The 21790-nt window shown below is 41.5% G+C and overlaps 3 protein-coding genes across 3 annotated transcripts in view; all 3 read left to right on the top strand.

The window, feature by feature from the left end:
* Positions 1-886: 886 nt before the first annotated feature.
* irbpl (interphotoreceptor retinoid-binding protein like) lies at positions 887-4821 on the top strand. Its single transcript, XM_023395556.2, has one exon. It carries the CDS (start codon positions 887-889, stop codon positions 3668-3670), a length of 2784 nt encoding a protein of 927 aa, XP_023251324.1. The 3' UTR covers positions 3671-4821.
* A 496-nt stretch (positions 4822-5317) lies between these two features.
* rbp3 (retinol binding protein 3) lies at positions 5318-8643 on the top strand. The gene is made up of 4 exons (XM_023395589.2): positions 5318-6594; positions 6921-7111; positions 7481-7623; positions 7717-8643. Exons 1-4 carry the CDS (start codon positions 5401-5403, stop codon positions 8040-8042), a joined length of 1854 nt encoding a protein of 617 aa, XP_023251357.1. The 5' UTR covers positions 5318-5400; the 3' UTR covers positions 8043-8643.
* Positions 8644-11366: 2723 nt separating this feature from the next.
* The window catches only part of antxr1c (ANTXR cell adhesion molecule 1c), a 37887-nt gene continuing 27463 nt past the window's right edge, over positions 11367-21790 (top strand). The window contains exon 1 of the mRNA XM_023395579.2: positions 11367-11987. Coding sequence (XP_023251347.1) covers positions 11830-11987 — 158 coding nt within the window. The 5' untranslated portion in view covers positions 11367-11829. The remainder of the gene's footprint in view (positions 11988-21790) is intronic.

The raw sequence follows: 21790 nt of genomic DNA, 5'->3' as shown, positions 1-21790 counted from the left end.
CAACCTGTCCGCTTGGCACTTGGGCAATTAAATGTTATTTAGGGGGACACTTTCCTTTTAACACTATCCACTAAATGAAATATGTCACTTTTGATTAAAGAGTACACCAGGAAAGGCAATATTATAAAGCAAGGCAGTAGAAAGTGGGAAGTAAGCTAGTAATTCAGCATTCAGTCCAGATAAAAACTTTACAATCAACCTTTTGTTCCCCAGAGTGCGGGTATGTTTTTTTCCATTCTGATCCCGCATGTGTTTTAAGAAGGCTTTGCCACGTGTCCACAAACTGTGTAATCATGTCACCAGTGGAGCGACCCAGACATGACCCGTAAAGCTACCAATGGCACCAAAATACACTACCCTAAGCTTTCATAACAGACGAGGGAGAGGGAGTGAGAGTGAGGGGAAAAGAGGGTGAGAGTTTCTGGTTAGGCTTTTGCACCCACCAGCATATTTCTCTATTTCTTTGTTTCTAAAAAGAAGTTTGAGGTAGTATATTACAACACAGGGGTAATTGCAGATGCAGATGCAGGCTTTAATTCAAGCCTGAATAAGAAAACAGTGTAATTATAATAAGTAGTAAATTGTTAAGTATTTTGGACAAGACAAAGCAACTGTATAAGAGTTCAATTAAAGTAAGAACTGAAAAATGTAATGTACCATTTTTTTTTCTATCTGCTATTGTCTGCTCGCTGATGCACCACATTTAATGCGATTAAAGGTTTATTGAGTACAAAAGCCGCTTATGTTGATGTGGTTGTTGTCCAAAAAAAACCTACCAGAATGACAATGTTCCCTCCTACAAAAACCACCATCTCTTGATACAGACAAATTATCTAAACACGCCAGTGAAAGGGAAGACCGGGTAGTTCTCTTTCTGAGGGTAAAGATGAAGACAGTGGTGATGGAGCAACAAACGCCACCACTGCTATTCATACTTCTTCTATGTACCCTCTCTGCTAACTCATCATTCCAGCCTGCCCTGGTGTTGGAAATGGCCAAGATTCTGCTGGAAAACTACTGCTTCCATGAGAACCTGGTTGGGATGCAGGAGGCCATCCAACAAGCAATCACCAGTGGAGAAATACTGCAGATTTCAGATAGGAAGACCTTGGCAACTGTGCTCACAGTCGGAGTACAAGGGGCACTGAACGATCCACGGTTGACTGTCTCATACGAGCCCAATTTTGTCCCAGTGACGCCACCAATGCTGCCATCTCTCCCCATAGAACAACTGATCCGGCTGGTGAGGAACTCTGTGAAGCTGGAAATACTGGAAAACAATGTTGGCTATTTGCGAATAGATCGGATCATCGGGGAGGAGACAGCAGCAAAGCTTGGCTCCCTGCTGAGGGACAACATCTGGGACAAAGTTGCTCTCACTTCCTCACTGATTTTGGACCTGAGGTACAGCACAACTGGACAACTGTCTGGCGTTCCCTTTATAATCTCCTATTTCTCAGATCCCGAGCCCCTCATTCATATCGACACAGTGTATGACAGGCCCTCGAATACAACCATGGAGCTGTGGACCATGCCATCAGTGAAGGGAGAAAGGTATGGAAAGAAGAAAGATGTGATTATTTTGACCAGTAAGCGTACTGTGGGGGCTGCTGAGGCAGTAGCATATACACTAAAAAACCTAAAGAGGGCCATCATAGTTGGAGAAAGGTCTGCTGGTGGGTCAGTAAAAGTCAAAAAGATTAGAATTGGAGGATCAGAGTTCTACATAACAGTTCCCGTGGCAAGATCTGTCAGTCCAATCACAGGTCAGAGCTGGGAAGTAAGTGGCGTTTCCCCAACAGTCAACATCATCGCAAAGGAAGCTGTGGCAAAAGCCAAGTCCCTTCTGGCTATAAGGAGTGCCATTCCAAACATTGTGAAGAGTATCTCTGACATCATTGGGAGGTTGTATGCTTTCACTGATAGAGTTCCAGCTCTTCAACAACAACTCCAATCTACAGACTTATTCTCAGTCACATCTGAGGAGGATCTGGCAGTCAGACTCAACCAGGACCTCCAAACTGTTTCCGAAGATCCGAGACTGATCATCAAATACATGCAAGATAATGGCGCCATTGTAGAGGAGGACCCTGAGCTTTACAAAGTTCCTGATGATCCAGAATTATTAAGAGCACTGGTTGATACAACATTTAAAGTGGAAATTCTCCCAGGCAATACCGGTTATCTCCGCTTTGACAAGTTTGTTGAGTCACCTGCAGTGACGAAACTAGAAGAGGTCATGGCCAAAACAGTGTGGGAGCCCCTAAAAGACACCAAGAACCTCATTATTGACCTACGCTATAACACCGGTGGATGCTCTACCTTTCTAGCACTTATACTGTCTTATCTGCAGGACACTTCCCAGAAGCATCACTTTTTCACAATATATGACCGAATTCAGAACACAACAACAGAATATTACTCTCGTACCCAAATTACAGGCCCAACCTATGGCTCCAAACGTGGGGTTTATGTGTTGACCAGCTACTACACAGCAAGTGTTGGTGAAGAGTTTGCTTACCTGATACAGTCTCTACATCGTGGCACAGTCATTGGGGAAATTACATCTGGTACCCTAATGCATTCAAAGATGTTTCAAGTAGAGGGGACAGACCTTGCCATCACTGTCCCTTTCATAAACTTCATAGACAACAATGGGGAATGCTGGCTTGGGGGTGGTGTTGTCCCTGATGCCATTGTGCTAGCCGAGGAAGCTGTGGACCACGTTCACGATATTTCAGACTTTCATCAAGGGCTCAGGTCCCTCATGGAGGGAACTGGGGAACTGTTAGAAAAACACTACGCAATCCATGAAGTCGCCCTAAAGGTCAGTAAGGTGCTGTTGAGCAAATGGGTCGAGGGAATGTACTGGTCAGTAGTTGACTTTGAATCTTTGGCATCTCAGTTGACAACAGACCTTCAAGAGGCTTCAGGCGATCACCGCCTCCATGTGTTCCATTGTGACGTCGAGCCTGAGTTGCTTCATGACGTTGCAAAGATCCCTACAGCAGAAGAAGTGGGATATATAATTGATGCTTTGTTTAAAATTGAGCTTCTGCCAGGTAATGTTGGCTATCTAAGATTTGACATGATGGCAGATATAGAGGTGTTAAGAGCCATTGGCCCACAGCTAATAAAATTAGTCTGGAGCAAAATCACAAACACAGATGCCCTTATAATTGACATGAGGTACAACACTGGTGGTTATTCAACAGCAATTCCTCTACTGTGCACATATTTCTTTGATGCTGAACCTTTGCTGCACCTTTACACTATCTTCGACCGCACCACAACCACCATGACAGAGATCATGACATTACCTCAAGTCAGGGGTCAAAGGTATGGGTCCTCCAGGGATGTTTACATCCTCACCAGTCACATGACTGGGTCAGCAGCTGAAGTGTTCACCCGCACTATGAAGGACCTAAATAGAGCCACAATCGTTGGAGAGCCAACAATTGGAGGGTCTCTGTCAAGTGGAACCTATCAGATCAGGGACAGTGTTCTGTACGCTTCCATCCCTAACCAGGTTGTTTTGAGTGCCATCACTGGGAAAGTGTGGAGTGTTTCAGGGGTTGAGCCTCATGTTGTTGCCCAGGCAAGTGACGCCCTTCATGTAGCACAGAGACTTATAGCAGGAAAGCTGTTGAAGAGAGAGCATGGGGAATAGCTCCTCATATTGTATTTTCATTTCCTTTAAAAAAATACTACTTAATTTTTCTTCTGTTAAGCCACCACTTTGACCCAAAAAAGTCCACAATTTAAGAGCCACATGTGTTAGGACATGTGATCCACTGACCACAGACACAGTATGTAAAACAGTCTTGTCCTGTAATGATATTTAACAACTGCGTTATGTTTTTGCCAATTATTCCTTAATTTAAAGGCTGTAACCAGAGACGTCTTCTTGTCACAGCAGTCAGATTCACAGAAACTTACAGTCACAGGGTGTGTACCATGCCTTTTCACAAGAATATAGAAAAGGGAGAAACCAAGGGCTTGTGTAACTATTGGTAGATTTAATATGAAATTTTATATTTAAAATGTAGCTAATGCCTTCATCCAGACAGACTTGCAGTGAATGAGCATGGATTCAGTGTACATCTCATTACAGGAGGGAACTTATCAGCTGTGGATAGGATCAACCCTTAAAACTACTTATCTACTATGGCATTAAAAACAGTAAGGAGGATGTAATGTCTGATAACTGCTTAAAATTACAATTGCCTAATTTCACTGTGAACTGTGAGGAAGTGTTGAAAATTCCAAATTAATAATAAATCACAGAACATTTGTGTTTCTTAAAGTAAACTACATTGCACTTTGTTATTTATATGACAACCGTATAAACCCCCACCTGTATATTTTATTCACATTATATAAAGTTGCCTCTTTCTCTCGTTTTATCAATTTCTGTCCGATTCCCTTTTCGTTTCATTTTAAATGCCATCTATTGGTCAATGTTCTGTACTTTATGCATGAAAAGTGATTTTGATCATTATGTAATTGTATGTTGTGCTAATTTTCTTCATTCTTTATGACTGTCATGTGGAATGCATATTATTTTTGGGTCATTGTTTGCCCTTTTCGCTTTGCACTGTGTTTTTTTTCAGTCTGCTGTATTAAATATCTCAGCTTTTCTGTTCCTTAACTACAAAACTTAACCAGCAGAGGGCGCAAGCACCAAACAGACTGAAACTGAATACTGCTGTTCACTTCCACACCACTTCAGAAAAGAGACAACCACCACCAAACGAGCAGCACTACTGCAATCAAATGTATACTATTTATGAAACAATAAAGAAATTAGTGGTTCTGAAATCTTTTTGATTTACTTTCCTTACAATATTACTTACCTAAAAGAACTCAATGAGCAGGCCACACAGTTTGTGTTGAATTATATGACAATCACAGGCTTTAATTCAACATTTTCTTGTGATTTCATTTGCAAAAAAAGGCACAAAATCTCCACATCTATGACCTCTATTCATATTTACTGACACCAAGGGGCTTAATAAGTAAACAATGACCTGCCATTGTAGGATGAATATTTTCACCACCCTTAATCCCTTTCTAGATATTTTTCATTTACTGAGTTTACCTTATTTGACACAGGTAGCTTTAAATAGGTTTTCAAAATACCTTGTGTAAATTTAAGCCTCATATCTTTAGCAACACCTTCTTGTTACTACACCTACTTGGCTAAGTTGTTATTGCCTTACAGAAGCACTCGGGATAATACGATTAGAGGTTTATTGTGGGGTAAATCCTCTTATGTGTGTTTTAACAGAAACCTTGCAGCCAAAACAGTGCCATTTGACAAAGAACCTCTTGGGAGAAGGAGGTTCAGCTCTTCAGCAGCCACTTGCCATCTACTCAAACTAAACTATACTGACGAATATGGCTAGGGCTCTATTTCTGGTGGCATCTCTTTTAGTTTTAGGAAATTTTTTGTTTATCCATGCCTCGTTTGCCCCCAGCCTCATTGTTGATATGGCAAAAATTGTCATGGACAATTACTGCTCACCAGAGAAGCTGGTAGGGATGCAGGAGGCAATTGAAGCAGCCAGCAGCAACACAGAGGTTCTCAACATCCCAGACGCTGAATCCTTGGCTAATGTCCTGAGCTCTGGAGTCCAGACCACGGTCAGTGACCCACGACTGATGGTCTCCTATGAGCCAAACTACGTCCCTGTGGTTACCCCGAAGATGCCTCCCTTGCCCCCAGAGCAGCTTGTTACTGTCCTGCAGACCTCCATCAAGCTTGACATCTTGGAGGGCAACATTGGCTACCTGAGGATCGACCACATTCTTGGGGAGGAGGTCGCTGAAAAGGTTGGCACTTTACTCCTAGAGGTGGTCTGGAATAAAATCCTGCCAACTTCAGCTCTGATCTTTGATTTGCGCTACACCAGTAGCGGAGACATCTCAGGAATCCCCTACATTGTGTCTTACTTCACCGAAGCCGAGCCTCAGATCCACATTGACAGTGTATATGACCGTCCCTTGAACACCACCACTAAGCTGTTAACTATGACCACACTGCTGGGGGACAGATACAGCATTACCAAACCCCTCATTATCCTCACCAGCAAAAATACCAAGGGCATTGCCGAGGATATTGCCTACTGCCTCCAGAACCTGAAGAGGGCCACCATTGTGGGTGAGAAGACCGCCGGGGGCTCAGTGAAAATCGACAAAATCAAAGTCGCTGAGACTGACTTCTACATTACCGTACCAACTGCAAAGTCAATCAATCCCATCACTGGCTCCACCTGGGAGGTTGTCGGGGTGACCCCTGATGTGGAGGTTAATGCTGAGGATGCCCTTGCTACCGCCATCAAGATCGTCAGCCTCCGTACCCAAGTTCCAGCCATCATCGAGGGATCGGCGACCCTGATTGCTGAAAACTATGCCTTTGAGGATATTGGGGCTGATGTAGCAGAAAAGCTGAAAGGGCTCCTGACAGATGGCAAGTACAGCATGGTTGTCTCCAAGGACAACCTGGAGGTGAAGCTGTCTGCTGACCTGAAGACCCTTTCTGGGGACAAGAGCCTGAAGACCACCAGCAATACCCCAGCCTTGCCCCCCATGGTGAGACCTTTGTACATAAGATAGAATAGTTGTCATTGTCAACTCTTATTGTTGTCAACTCTCAAGGTTAAAACAAAGACATGTTTTTTGTTTTACTGTTGGTTTTTCAGAGACTAAAATGTTCCTAAAATACATTTAGTCCTCTTACAGATCTTAAAATAACACAATTGTTATTCTACTAGAGATAGACAAACAGTAGAAGAGGCAAAATGCTTTTTACATTGTTAAAGTCAAATTATCACAAATTGGTATTGTATGTATTATTATGTGATATTGGTATTATAAGGCAAATTTTAGCTCTAGTTTCTGCTTGTCTTTCTTGCCAGAATTACTCTCCTGAGATGTATATTGAGCTGATCAAAGTCTCATTCCACACCGACATTTTCGAGAACAACATCGGCTACCTGCGTTTTGACATGTTCGGAGACTTTGAGGAGGTCAAGGCCATCGCCCAGATTATTGTTGAGCACGTCTGGAACAAAGTTGTCAACACTGATGCCATGATCATCGACCTCAGGTTCGTAATCCTGCTAACAGTGCAAGTCAGAGCTTATATTAAAAACTCTCAGTGTCCATTTGGGAATACAAATCATCCGCTAAAGCTCATCAGTTCACGTCTAAATTTAGACAACTTTTTTCTATTAACAGTCTAATAGATCTGTAGGATTGAGTGAAACTACTAAGAAAAGGGTTATTAGGATCATTTTGTTCATCAGTTGCTCAACAAACTCATTTGAATGTGACTTCTTATTTCTAAATCAACTGGCACCCTCGCCAAGATGAGATGGTTTTATCAGTGCCTGCATAAATGAGAAGTTCACAAAGGATCATTCAATGTTATCATCAGTCTCCCCTTTCTATGATTGTTCTGTAACTGTATTTGCAGGAATAACCTTGGTGGACCAACAACAGCCATCGCAGGCTTCTGCTCTTACTTCTTTGATGCCGACAAGCAGATTGTGCTGGACAAGTTATACGACAGACCATCCGGTACCATCACAGAGCTCCGAACCTTACCCGATCTCACTGGTAATTTTTCTCAATCCACAAAATCACACTCCTTCCCTTTGTCCACCTCACATTTTTAACCTTGTTCTACCTCCATCTCATCCTCTTCCTTAGGCACAAGGTACGGCTCCAAGAAGAGCCTGATCATCTTGACCAGTGGAGCAACTGCCGGCGCCGCTGAGGAGTTCGTTTACATCATGAAGAAGCTTGGCCGTGCAATGATTGTTGGAGAGACAACTGCCGGGACCTCCCACCCAGCCAAGACCTTCCGTGTTGGTGAGACCGACATCTTCCTCAGCATTCCCACTGTCCACTCTGACACTGCCACCGGGCCAGCATGGGAGGGAGCTGGCATCGCTCCTCATATACCTGTCCCAGCTGATGCCGCCCTCGAGACTGCGAAGGGCATCTTCAACAAGCACTTTGCAGGCCAAAAGTAAACCATGTCCTGAACTGGAGTTTCAACAGTCACTTTTGCTCTGGCAGCCAAATTGTTTCAAGATTTAGAATCTAGACTTGTGAAGAAGTGATGAATGTAGGTTGAGTACAAAGTGTAATCTGTTATTTCTCAACACCTAAGCCATTTTAGCCTGTTTGTAATGTAGAGCAAAGGTTGAACAGGATTTACTTAGTTTTTATTTCTGTCGAATGCTACTCTGGCTGTTGAAGGTTCTCAGAATGAATTTCTGGTTGAAAAGCTGGTGCGGTTGTTTTGTGAAGAGAGTATGTCTAAATTTGTGTCAAAGATAAGTTGCAACAGTAAAATAACTTTCAAAAATTTAATTTTTGAGAAGTCATGCGCAAAAGAGATTAAACAAAGTGAAATAAACACATTTGTTATGTTGGATATTTGAAATATGGGCCTCTGTAAAGTAGTCCGCTTGTCATTCTGTAAGAAAATCATCATGTGATGTCCTCATTGCGTATGGGAAATATACTGTATGTCCATTTTCCAGTGAATGTCATGCCATGTGGACCTACTTGGGTTGTATCAATTCCAGTGGTGAGACACAATAAAAAAAGAGAACTGATACAAAACAAGTGTGTGTTTGTCATGTTTCACAGAGGAAGCATACGACCAAAAAATGTTTTATTTTTACCATTACAAAATACTAGAAACTATCATGAATTCCTCAGTTCCTTTTTAACTTTGTGGAAAACCAAATATAGCATATAACTGTCAGTTACAACAGCATGAACCATCACCTGCAAAGAGAACAGAAAACATTTGTGGCCAATGGAATCATCCCACTGAAAAGCCACAATTTTTATTTTTATTTTTTATCAAGAATGAAAGTGCATCACAAGCACAATGTGCTTTTGCTGCTGTTACGCAGCTTTTCATAGATTGTCTTTTGTCAGGGACAGTATAATTTGAAGATTACACTGTGTTTGAGGCCAATTATGTCAAGTACAGTAGGAACAGACAAGTCTTTGATGAGTGACAGCTTTGGTGGTTTCAGAGATTTAGGTCCTGAATTTTTTAGCACCGTGTAATTTCACTCACATCTATCAAGAACTTGACATGTGGTCTTAGTATAAAATAAATAAACACATACAAAATCCATTTCTATTGTGCATACTGAATGCTCAGCCAAACAAGTAACCAAATTATCTTAATCTATGAAATGTCTTTAAATTTCGATTCATCTTATTAAAGAAAATAGTTTAAAAAGTAATGTCATGCAAGAGTACTTCCCTCAGTTATTTTATTAAGAGAAAAAACATAATACCAAACATGTACCAGTCACTTGGCAATGTTAGTTGAATGTGATTATTCAAGTTCTAGTTTTTCCGTTAACCTTTTGAACAAGTCATAGTTAACAAAAAATAATTCAAGGGCACTAGTGTAACACAATGTTACAGTTATATTTGTTACTAATTGAATATTACAAACCAAATATGAGAACAATCTGCAGAGACTATCTGTGGGAAGAATGTGTTTTAGGATGCAGGAACCATAAAGACAGGCCAGGACTGTTTTTATTTATCACTGCATATCATTTTAGACAGTGGTCTGAGTGTTAATGGGTGTGTTGTATACAAGTACAAGTGTATGAGTGGATATGAGGCAGAGGAGAAGGGCTCTAGGAAGCAACAGACTTTCGTTTGTAAACCGCAAGGATTAGAGAGGATCAGTTTAGTGGGGGATAAGTCAGCACACATCAACAAGTGTTGAGACCCTAAAAAGTGGCCAAAGGGTTAAGGGGCATTGTAAGTGTGTGTGGAGGGGGCTGGGGGGGTCTAAGGCTTGAAACTCCACAACAGGACCTATGTTGTGAAGAAATCTGTCTGTTGCTCACTCTTTAGGAATCTGTTTGTCTGCCTGGTTTGAGTAAACATTAGACAGGACAGCAGATCACAGTTAAATTGCAATAACATTTCCCAGAAGAGTGGCTCTTCCGAGAGGAAAACTCAGTAGGTAGAGCCAGAAAATAGGGCTTCCTTTTTTTACTACAAACAACTTACATTCTGAAATGCACTATTAACCACCACTTGGTCATTTTAGGCTTAAACGAGGCATGTTTTGTTGTGATCCACGTTCAAAAATGGTAAATATTACCACATCTTGTTTTGGAGATGTGTTTTTGATGAATGATTGCTGTCAGCGGTAACCACAGTTTGAAATACACTGCATTTACTTTGACTGCTTTACAATAAAAGTCACTCCATGTTTCACTTAAAAGTAAACATTTTTCTTTTCTTTTTTCTTTTTAAAGCCATAGCAGTCGTAGCAGAAAGTTATAAAAGATGATATGGCTGTTGTACAATAAATTACAGAAACAAAGGTTTCTGGCCCAACTTCACCTACTTTCGAGGTGCATGGAGAAAACAGTAATGTTGGATTACTGCAGCACCATTTCCTGTGAATCCCCTGTGCATGCGAGGGCAACTTGAATCCTGCGCGTGGGACTGGTGGATAAAATCTCAAGGACTGTGACTTTATGCAGATACATTTATGATGGTGCATATTCTGGGGCCATGTTTTATTTCACCATAGATATATTGATGGTTCAGACAACAAACTCTCTGTGTGTCTTCTTTAAGTAGTGGGACATCTGTAGCTAGATTTTCACAGTAAATCATGGATTAGATTCTCATGGGATTTTTAATTTTATTCAAAAAATAAAAAGGTCAAATTAGGTTTTCTTAGTGTCCCATTCAAAAGAAAATTATTATAAATTGAACTGTAGAAAAAAGTTAAAGTTATCAGTCACTGTGTTGTTAAATATTGAATTCTGTCCTTTCTGAAGATGTGAGCCAGCTCCTTTTGCATCACCATCACCAGCAATTAGCAGTTTATTGACTTTAAATTCACTGCTGTTCTTAAAACCTTCATCTGTATGATTTTATGTTTAAATTTAGACTTTAGTGGGATTAACAACAAGGGAGAACAAAGTAGGCTAATCAGACTAACTAAGGGAAACTTATTTTTCTGGGGAAAAGCTTCTGCTCTATGAGAGTGTAATTGCAGAGGATGAAGCTGCTCGTGGCCCCTGCAGCAGCACAGTGAACACAAACAAACTTAAATAATCCAAAATGATAAAACACTTGATAAACACATTTGTTATCCGGTGAAAAGACCACTCTGACAACAACAACATCATCCCCCTCCTGCCCTGCGCAGTTTCCCCGCAAAATGCGCCAGTGTGCCACGTGAGGGAGGCGCAAAATGGGATCTTGACCCATTTTTTCCTCTTCCTCTCTCCTCCTCAGGATGAAATATGAAACCTGGTCCATTTCAGCCAAGTCTGTCCCCTGGGCTCCCAGTTCCTCCAGCGCCAACACTGCTCTGCATTACCCAGTTTCATTTGGCTTTTTCAGACTTAAACCAGTTTTGACACTTTGACAGGACACTTTTATTCTTTTTTTTTTTTTTTTTAACGAACCACCCACTCCAACATTTTATCCAATTTTCTCTCTTTGGATTTGTTTCTGCAAAAGTTTTTGAAACGTTTTTCCTGCCAGCTGCATGTGGATTGCGAACTATCCCGAAACTTTTATTTTGTAATAAGCTCCCTTTGAGAGACAGCATCTCTCCGCTGGCGCTGTGACCGGGATGCGGGTGGTCGTGATTGTAAACTGAGCGCAAAACATAAGAGACGTGGGAGCATCGCCTGCATCCTATTGTCTCTGGGATGTAAGAAGCCACTGAAGTACTTTGGGTTGTTTTTTTTCTTTTCATCCTCAAAGGAATTAACTTTTGTTTTATCACGAGGACAAATTATGGCGAGATTTTTGTTGAACATGCGTCTTGTTCTGGTTTTGTTCGGATTATTTTTGCTCTCTTCTCCATCTGCAAGAGCCGAGCCGGAGCTGCAGGACGAGGAGGAGGAGGAGAGTTCCTGTCAGGGCGCTTTTGACCTGTATTTTGTGCTTGATAAGTAAGTGGAACCAGCTTTGGCACGATGTGCTATTCATAAAGTCTAAGGCTAATAAGAGTAGGTATAACGCTGCTGCTGCAGCAGTGAAAGAAGATGGCAAAACACCAACAACAACAAAAAAAAACAAGCTGGCATCTGCATTAACTTGACGTGTTACAGTTAAAGATGTATTTCTTTATATCTTTATTTCTAGTTTGTGTCCTGCTGCGATTGAGGGCAAAGTAACTTAATGGCAGCCTAAAGTTTCAGCTTCTAACATGAATGCTTTTTTTTTTTTTTAAGTTTGGGCTGTCCTGTTGAATTTGGCTGATTAGCACCGTTTAGCATCTGTGTGAGTGCGTGCCTGCGTGCGTGCGCGCGCGCGATGACGCTGGAAAGGAGGCTGACTTGCAGAGAGTACAGTTTGCTGAACAAGCACAAAGAAGAGTGACGATTTGGATGCTACAGTTTAAAAAAAAAAAAAAAAAAGATCGCTCTCTTTAAATTTAAACCAGAACTTTTGAAGTTTTACATTAAAAAAAGATTGTCCAAGAAACTGGACTTTTCTTCAAGAGGGAACTCAGAGGGACTTTTTCTTCTCTTTTTACTCAGTGACCGCTCACCATTCACTCTTTCATTTCCACTCTGTACGCCCACATAGGAAAAATGTTGTGGTTGTGTGACATCTTAGCACTGGACTTCAGCAGCTGGACTCAGACTGCCGGGGAGAAAATAAAATGTCAGGGAAAACTTCTGAGCTGCCTGCTGTTTTCTTTGTGCATTCACCATTTATAGACACTAAAGTGCAGTGACATATGTTTTCTGGCATTATGTAACACAGGAATCATCCTTTGTGCGAAACTGTGATTCAATATCCACAAGAAATTGGAGACTGAAGGTGCTTTCTTGTTGAATTCTAAGATGTAAACCTCAATGCTGCATTCATTATCATCATTGTAACCAAACCTTCCTCATTGTAAACCACTGGGGCAAATTTGATGGAGAATTTGCTACAACACAATAAGAACCTTTGTGATGAGCAACACAAAACTTTCTTGCCCTGTTATTTTTAACTATCAGGTTTCTATCTTGAGATGATCTCCCCTCTGATGAAAGCATATTGTTGTATCAGCTCTTCTCCTTCCTCTTGCGCTGATGGAGCAATGCCAGGAATGGGGAGGAGAAACAAGAAAGGACAGGAAGCAACAACATTTATAGAGAATGTGGTCTTAATTTGGAGAAGGAAAAAAAAAAAATGTTGCATGCAGCACCTTTAAAAGGCCTATTTCTGAGGTTTGGTGAGAAGTTTCATACAGATTTGCATCATTAGTGACTATATAATGACTCATATGTCAGTGTTTGGACGGCTTTATCAAAAGGACTCACATTTTTTACACTGATCTGTAGTTACTCCCTTTGTATAGTGACCGTATAAGCACCTTGCTATACATCCTGAGCTTCATAAACCTTTTTCCTCCATTTGTTTCCTGAGGAGAAAAGAACAGAAACATGGTGGGACTGCATCCCAGATGTGAAAGGCAGCTATTGGCTTGTGCTGTGTGGTAAACACCAGCATATGCTACAAATAAGGAAACTGCTTCTTTTTTTTTTTTTCTTTTCTGATGTCAGATGCTATTGTTAGCTCTCCTGCGTGCATTGGGGTCACTAACAAAGTTTGGTAATCAGTTGTGGACTTCAAACAGAAGGAAGCTCATTAGAGACCAGTCTCAGCCCTCCTACAGCCGTCCCTCAACCCCATCCCTCAGGCCTGAGCTGGTTTTATGAGACACCGTCTGAACTCTGTGCCCTGGTTGATCCATATGGAAAGATCAGTGTGAGGAGGCTGTAAGAGGCCTGACACTGCCATAACTACAGCAATGCTGTAATCTGCACATTCAAAAAAAAAAACATCTTAAATGATAATAATGTGGGGCAAATTTGCTGAACTGTTATCAACATGATGTCTGCAGATACGGGTTCATTCGCTTTAGAATGAGAAACATGCTTTGGGCACCGTGTTGAAGGTGGAGGAGAGGGTCATGAGTTTTACAGTAATGAGGAAAGATAACTGCTGCGTTGGCTCATAAAGTTGACTCCAAAGGCATTTATTGCAGACTCAGGCAGATGATGTCACGTCACGGCTTGAACATGTCGGACAGTGCTCCCTGAGACATATAGGCGGCCGCAGTCTGAAGCATACAGCTGGCGGGTAATGACTGCATGGTTGCCAGTTTGGATCTGGGACGTTTAGATGGACTGGGTTTTGGAAAATTTGGGCTTAAGTGGTGTGTATAATTTAAATTGTATACGATACGCTACAGGAGAAGCAGGGTTGTTCCATTACCAGCTAGACGCTGTAGCTGTGCTGATTGGCGGCGACAAGTCAACAATGATGTGACCGGAATAAAAACCACAAAAACATGACTGTAGTTATCCCTTCAAACTCTAGCAGGTTTCAAACTGACTTTTTGCACTAATTAAAAACATAATGCTTTAATAACGAATAGGCTAAGACACAGCTGACGAAGCAAACAACAGACTGCTAAAACAGCTGATAGAGTACACAATATACATATAATGCAAGTGCTTCCGAATGAAACTGTATGTTACAAGGGTGTAGAAAAAAACTGTACCTGCCAATAAAAGTTTGAAATTTATGTTCTGATCAGATAAATTGTGGGAACATATGGGCCACAGACAACAGCCATCCTAGTGGCTCTGTGAGGCTGCACTAAGGCACAGCGGCGATTTGAGTTAAATGTTAGAGGAAATGTCAGAATGCTAGGATGCTCACAGTGACGATGCTAATATGCTGATGTTAGGGGTACAATATGAACCAACGTCAACCGTCATAGTTTAGTGTGTTAGCATTCTAACGTTTTCTAATTAGCACTAAATAGAAAGTACAGCCGGCATATTGCCATTCCTGGAGCTACACTGCTAGCATGGATTAAAATCTACCAAAATCTAACAGCTGCATAATTCATGAGCATAAACCTTTTAAAGAGATTTGCTTGTTGGTTCATTTCACTGGGAAATATAGAAACCATAAGTCTAAAATATATAGGTGTACACCTCTAAGCCCTGTTTTGCTGCATGTGTGCATATTAGGATGTATATATGCTGATTCAGAGCAGGCAGGCCGCAGCTTGCTGCTTTATATAAAACACAGTGCCAGAGGAATTTTGAGTGCGTTCATATGGCAGATAAAGGAATTCACCTATAGGCCAAATGCTGTGTTCCCCTCTTTCCCTTTATGCCATTGCCTCTTAGGTCTTTAATAATAATAATAATAATAATAATAATAATAATCTATTCTGAATGGCCAAAGTCAAAGGTCTTGTCCTCATTTTGAAGAGCACTCATCATCGCTTCAAAATGTTTCGTGTTTGTTGTTGGTGTAGTCACGAGTTAGCGCTCCAGTTGGGCATTCGGCCACGCCGCCTGAATCCAGGCAGGTCAGCGGAAAACCCAAACTGCAGCTGCAGTCCATAAATACTTTCAATATGTCTAGCTGTGGAATACGTTCGAGCTGTGGAATGACACCCGCTCTGTGTCATTTGGCCTCTCACAGCATGTTGCTTTGGTGTTTTCAGCAGGAAGAAATGTCTTGTTAAATGGGTATCAGTCCTTCAGGCACTGAGGGACACAAAAAGGACGAGGAGGAGGTTTCAAAGCGGATGAATGCCAGTGAAACTCTAATCCAAACCTCCTGGTAATATTCCATACATGACTCTGCCTCAGTTAACAGAAAAAAAAAGGGCATTACAAAGTACATTTTTAGATGGTCACATAAAAACTGAAGAAGAAAAAAAATCAGTATCTTTTAACGCACATCTCAAATACCTCTCCACCAACGAGTCATCCAATCGTTTTTTCCAAACAATTCCTCTCGGTTTTGGAATAGACGTGAAGCATTAGCTCAGAAATCACGCAGTAAAGACTTTGACTTCTGCAATGGCTGTAAAAGTAGGTTAGTGGTTTTAAACAAACAAATCCTTGTGCCCAGTCAGTTAAATTGGAGCACCATCATTGGATACAGCCTGGGGTGGTGTGGGTAGGCCCAGCTGGAATGGCAGACAGCCTCCTTAGAGGAGTTGGGATTTTTTTTTATTTTATTTTTCCTTCTCCAACACTTTGAACCGTGAGAACGAAGCTGAGAGCTGCTAAGCCATCAGACCCTTGGAGCTTTTTCCCACATGCCGTCATCCCATCCCCCTCTGGGACAGGAGTGGCTGTTGGATAGTTGAGAGTGGACTTGGTTAAGAAATTAAAGAAGAAAAACAGATACTCCTTGACAATAATTTAAAAGGGCTTAGTATCAAACAAACTTGCTTCAACTGTAATATCCTTTGCTCGAGTTACAGAATCGCAGGCATGGTCAACAATTCCCCTGACATGCGAAATGGTCGTTTTTTTTTATTTGAGACATTAAATAAAAGGAAACATTGCAGCGAATAAGCTGTAAACACAACAATGGAATATCATGACATTATGGCTGGAATCGAGGCTGATGTAAACGGTGAGACTGAACCAAGGTTGTGGGCTGTAAAACGCTAAAACACTTTGTAGAGCTCAGGGGAACTGCAGAGTTGGGTAATAATTCTCCTTGGGTTCACCCCTCTCTCATTACACATAGTGATTTCATCCACTGTATAAAATATTGACAAGAGCTGCTTTAAAGTGGGGGTGTTTTTTTTTTGTTTTTTTTTTTTACTTTTAACAAAGCCCGGGTGTTTTGCGAATTGGCATTTAAAGGGCCACACACACCAGTGGTTTTGTATCTCTTCGTCTAGTTACTGGAAATCATTTATTAGATCACAATGAACAAGTTATTTGCAGCACGGCGGTTGAGCGGATAGCACTGCTGCCTCACAGTGAGAAGGTTCTGTGTTCGAACCCACGGGCTTGGGGCCTTTCTTTGTGCAGTTTGCATGTTCTCTCTGGGTGTTCAAAGCACCACTATGCCCAAGTCCAGCCCGACGGAGCCACTTTAGTGCAGCTGTAAACTCTTCGTCTCGTTCTGTACGGCGACAAATTTGCAGCATTTTCACCAATTCAGCAATATTGTATGTAATCATTGTGATGGGACAACAATGTGATGCACAACAGTCAGCTAATTGATTTGATTGACACGACAGGGAAAAGTAGACAAGATAAAGACTTCCTAGCCTTAGCATAAGCATAAATGTAAATAACAGGTTACTTGTAAAAGACCTAAAACATGGAAACACTGATATGATCCTTGCTCTGTTTCACTGTTGTGTGTTTCCTCAGGAGTATGTTGATGTCATTTTTCTGCTTGTTTTGTTCACAAACACACACACACACACACACACACACACACACACACACACACAGACACAGACACAGACACAGACACTCTCGAAAAACACACTCACCGAGTGACTCAGTTTCTGCAATCTCACCCAGTCAGCAGAAAAAGGCCTCATTACAAATGACTATAGATATTTTTACTCTTTAAGTCTCCTCGGACTCATGGGGGAAATCTAGAAAATTCCTGTCTCCTCTTTACACGGTCTGTTTAGAGTCACTGAACATTAATGATGATGGGAATTACCTCCCTCAATGCCCGCAGCTATTTGGAAACAGTAGATTACTGCACTGAATGATGCACTGATGCAGCAGCAGCAGAAATTACTGTAAATCACAACTATGTAAACTTTTAGACAACTTAACTCTCAACTAAATTAGACAGTGTATAGTTTTGCTGACCATTTCTTCAAGCTGAACTTCCACTGGGGACATTAAAACCACAGCTTTTTAAATATTAGATGCAGTGTTTGTCCATTAGGAGAGCGCAGACTACAGAGGATATCCTGCAAACCCTTCAGGGATTTCATCAACTGTTTATTCCTTGTTTGTTTGCTGTCCTTTGTGTTATTTTATCAGCTTTAAACAAGCTCTTATGATCCTGGACAACAAACCCTAGAAGCATTACTGCAACACAATCCCTGGACATGGAGACAGAACATTTTTAGCTAAAAGAAAATTATTCTTAATCATGACATGGCATTTCCTCCCACTCAGAATTTCATAATTCGGAAAAATACTAAGAACATATTTACCAGATCAATGATAAGAGGGGAAACTGGTTTCCCAGGGAGGAAAACCTTGTTTTTGGTTTCAAATTAGCTTCAAGAGCTGATATAATGCCTAATGTTTATACGCCCCCTCTGTCATCGTCCTGATTTGTCTGTCTGCCAGATTACTGCACAACCTTTGTTCTTTTAACATCGCACTATACTTTGTTGTGTAGTAATTACCTGCTTTAATTACCTCCACCTTTATTTTCATGTTCTGCTCTGCACTACTTGGCATAAACTCTTGCCTTCCTCAATCGTTCTTTTCTTAGGTTTGGTCCTTTTTGCTTGATCGGGTTCATGTTTTGTCTGCCCGACTCTTTGCTTTGATTTTAAATGGTTGTTAATGTTGTTTTAAATGGCTAATTCAAAATCTGGCAAACAGCTGGGAACTAGCAACACATTTGGCACCACTGGCACATTAACAGTAATGCCGATCAGTGCTGTGGACCCAGTAAAAATAAGTTAGAAAAAAGAAAGTCAAACGAATATATGTAACCGCAGCGAGATTTAATCAGTAGTTTACTCCTTGTTTTGGTCGTCTGGTGGTGTTGGTTCGTGAGGCTGTTTTGACGTGTCTGCCAGATGCGTTGGCTGAAGCAGGTCAGAGAGGAACTTGGCCTTTAGGTTGAAGCTTTCGTCAAATCATCACCATGTTTCCTCTGGCAGACAAGTCTGCGATCGAGCCAACAGATTTTTCACATTATCTCACTCCTTGTCAGCTAAATTTACTGTAATCTCTGTAATCTCAACAATTAGGCTCTTTGTCTCTCTCCTCTCTTCTCCTCTCTTTTGTTTCTTTTCCTCTCACCCCTCGAATGGCAGAAAGCCAGACACATGCTTTTTATCTTTGCTCTGTGATTCTATCCGAATCAGGAAAACACTGTCACCCAGCTTTTGACGATTTGCTATGACATAACTTCAAACTGCTGTTGGGCGCAATCCCTTTGTCTGCAAATTATAACCACTCTCACCTCTCAAAACCTTTATTTTCTGCGTCCAAACCCCAAACCGCTGAACTTCAGGCCTCAGCTCAGACCATTAAAATTAGATCAAAGGATTGAGTGGGAAATAGGGCACCGCATTAAATGGTTTCATCAAGAATCATAGAATGAAATGGCCCACTTCCTCTCCCTATGGTGTTTGAACAGGTGAGTGAAACTGCAAGCTAGGCCTCGGTCCCACGACTGCAGCCACCTCAAGACAATTGAACTGTTCCAAGCCAAACAAGAGTCATTGTGGTTCAGAAATAAAGATAAGCAGCTGAAAACCAAAAGCTGGGAGTCCTCAGATTCACCCCGATGTTAAATAAACACTCAAAAATGATCCCCACACCTCTACATGAGTATTAGCTGCAGGAAAGTTTTACCAGACTCTATATTCTTTTTTTCTTTTTTTTTTCCGCTCCTCTGTTGCTGTAATGGAACAATCTGCACAGGAAACTGGCTCCTGCCATTCCTTCAGGTTAGAGGCCGTCTCTCTGTGTGTGTGTGTGTGTGTGTGTGTGTGTGTGTGTGTGTGTGTGTGTGTGTGTGTGTGTGTGTATGTGTGCGCCTGTGCAATCCTTGTGTGACTATTTCTGTTTACGCTGCACATTTTGTTGGACATCCAAGTTAAACACCTCCTCCTCCTCCTCCTCCTCCTCCTCTTCCTCCTCCTCCTCCTCCTCCTCCTCCTCAAGCGTTTTTATTTTGGGAGGATTTTTTTGTTTAGCTTGTAAGGTCTTGTCCTCTTTCTTTGCACCGTCAGCCTCACAGGAATGTAAAGCCTTGATGTGGGGTGGGGGGGTGGGGGGACAAGTCATGTCATCAGAACAACAACAAAACTGAGAAAACGCTAGCGTAAGATGTTTAGTTGACCGGCATTTGTATCTGTCCGGACAAGAAGAGGGAAAACACTGAATCTTACGTAAGGTGTATATGTTACTGTGGATGCTTTATTGTATTTGGAGTAGACATCCCAGCATGGGTGGCCCATGGGAAACCCAAACCTGATCCTCGAGCCTTGGCAGTGTTACTTCAATGGTCAACTAATCTTGTACTTGCTTCCTTTGTGGCAGCTCATCTTATGAGCAATCGATCTGTTTGTTTTCTTTGGATTTTCTGTTGCTGACGTTCGAGTATGAGCTGGTTCTCTTTTCAACTCTGACAGCTACTGTTGCTCATGCTGATCTTCCCTGAAATGCTCGTAGCTGCAGAGTTTTTCTGTGAGTTGAGTTTTAAGAGTCAGACCTGGCAGCATCTGCAAAAGTAATCGCTGAACTGAAAAGATGGCCGACTATATTAATCTCTTAAAGATAATATATAAACTATGGGGCATCCATCTTATTGTTATTTTAAAAGCAGAACATTTGGGTGCACAAGGAAACAAAACACAGTCCATTTGGTGAACATTCAGTCTACCAAACAGGGCATTTAATCCAGATCCAGAGTCTGGTTTGGCAGGATAAAAACCTTGAATTACTGAGGCATGATGGGAAAGTCCCCTCTTATTCCCACCCCAGAGTATAGCCAGATAATTACCCCTCCACTGTTGAGCAATAACACAAAAACACCACTGGGTATAACCTCTGTGACACTCAATTGCAGACAAATAACATCAGTCACAATTCATTTCCATTTCAGGGTTTGGCCATGTAGCTGGTGCTGTTTTCTAAAGTCTCAGTTGGTTCCTGTATCTTTAAATATCCAAATAATCAAAATACATTGCAGAGATAATTGGGATTAACCTCATTTGCTGAACAAATGTTTTCTCATCAGCCACCAAGGCACGGAAAGCTCAAAGAGGCGAATAGAGAAATGGTTCATTCTGTTTATTGTGTCTAGATGTGATTCCCAAACACAGTTTTGGGCCTGTAGTTTGATGGGAACTGATACAACTGAAGGTAAACTACGATAACAGAGTCACTGTTTAGTCTGCTTCCTTTTTTTTTTCCCTCGAAACACAAGTCATTACAAAATTTTCCTGTTAATGAACATATTTATATCCTATGTCATGAATTGAAGTTGTTGTTATGTAAAATATTAACTTTTAAAATGACTTGCAGTTTGAGTCACTAATTAAAGTGTTTTCTTGCAGTCAACAATAAAGGTAGACCTAACAAAAAAAAGTGTACTCAGTGGACTGCATTATGCTAAATGGAGGTTCTTCAATAAATCCGGTTAATCCCTGTGGATAAAAATTGGTGTTGACCTTGTGTCCCATACAGAGAAACAACAACACATCATCGCTGGCCAATTCCAGTGCGTCTAATGCTGTTACATCAGGCAGTCGGCACCTAGAATAACATTCAGTCAGCCCTGCTCTTTATTCTAAGTAAGCTTCATCCTCTAAACGGGCCTCTAGTTTTACCACAGTCAATTAGCTCATTTCCCATGTGTCATCTCTCCGGCTCATTCGTTAAGCTAACGAATGACCTGCTAACTGGTCGCATTGCGGCGGAAGCCTTCTCCCTTGACACACACACTTAATGAAATTGGTACAAATACACACAGACACATGCACACACACACACACATGCAGTCTGCCCAGAGGAAATTAAGGTAGCACCATGGGGAGTTTTTTGTAAATGATAGTCCAGTTTTATGGAGGTCCCCCTGGGGAGAGCAGGGCCTGTTTCCTCAGCCTTCAAGGGCTCATTCAGGAACCAGAGGGGTGCTAAATTACACACCAGACCACGCAATCAGCCTCTTTTATCTCACCAGTGCATTACTGCCCCCC

This window comes from Seriola lalandi, unplaced genomic scaffold, assembly GCF_002814215.2.
Source record: "Seriola lalandi dorsalis isolate HSWRI2012SDOR001 ecotype SW California unplaced genomic scaffold, Sedor1 jcf7180002054965, whole genome shotgun sequence".
In the NCBI taxonomy this organism is placed as follows: Eukaryota; Metazoa; Chordata; class Actinopteri; order Carangiformes; family Carangidae; genus Seriola; species Seriola lalandi.
Note: the sequence above shows the minus strand (reverse complement) of the source record. Positions and strands in the feature narration are given on the sequence as shown.

What these genes read in the sequence shown, in the direction of transcription:
- irbpl (XM_023395556.2), top strand. Translation starts at nt 887, where the DNA reads ATGAAGACAGTGGTGATGGAGCAACAAACGCCACCACTGCTATTCATA.
- rbp3 (XM_023395589.2), top strand. Translation starts at nt 5,401, where the DNA reads ATGGCTAGGGCTCTATTTCTGGTGGCATCTCTTTTAGTTTTAGGAAAT. An exon ending in CCCCAGCCTTGCCCCCCATG is followed by an intron (nt 6,595 to 6,920) that starts GTGAGACCTTTG and finishes CTTTCTTGCCAG; the next exon opens with AATTACTCTCCTGAGATGTA. An exon ending in GCCATGATCATCGACCTCAG is followed by an intron (nt 7,112 to 7,480) that starts GTTCGTAATCCT and finishes CTGTATTTGCAG; the next exon opens with GAATAACCTTGGTGGACCAA.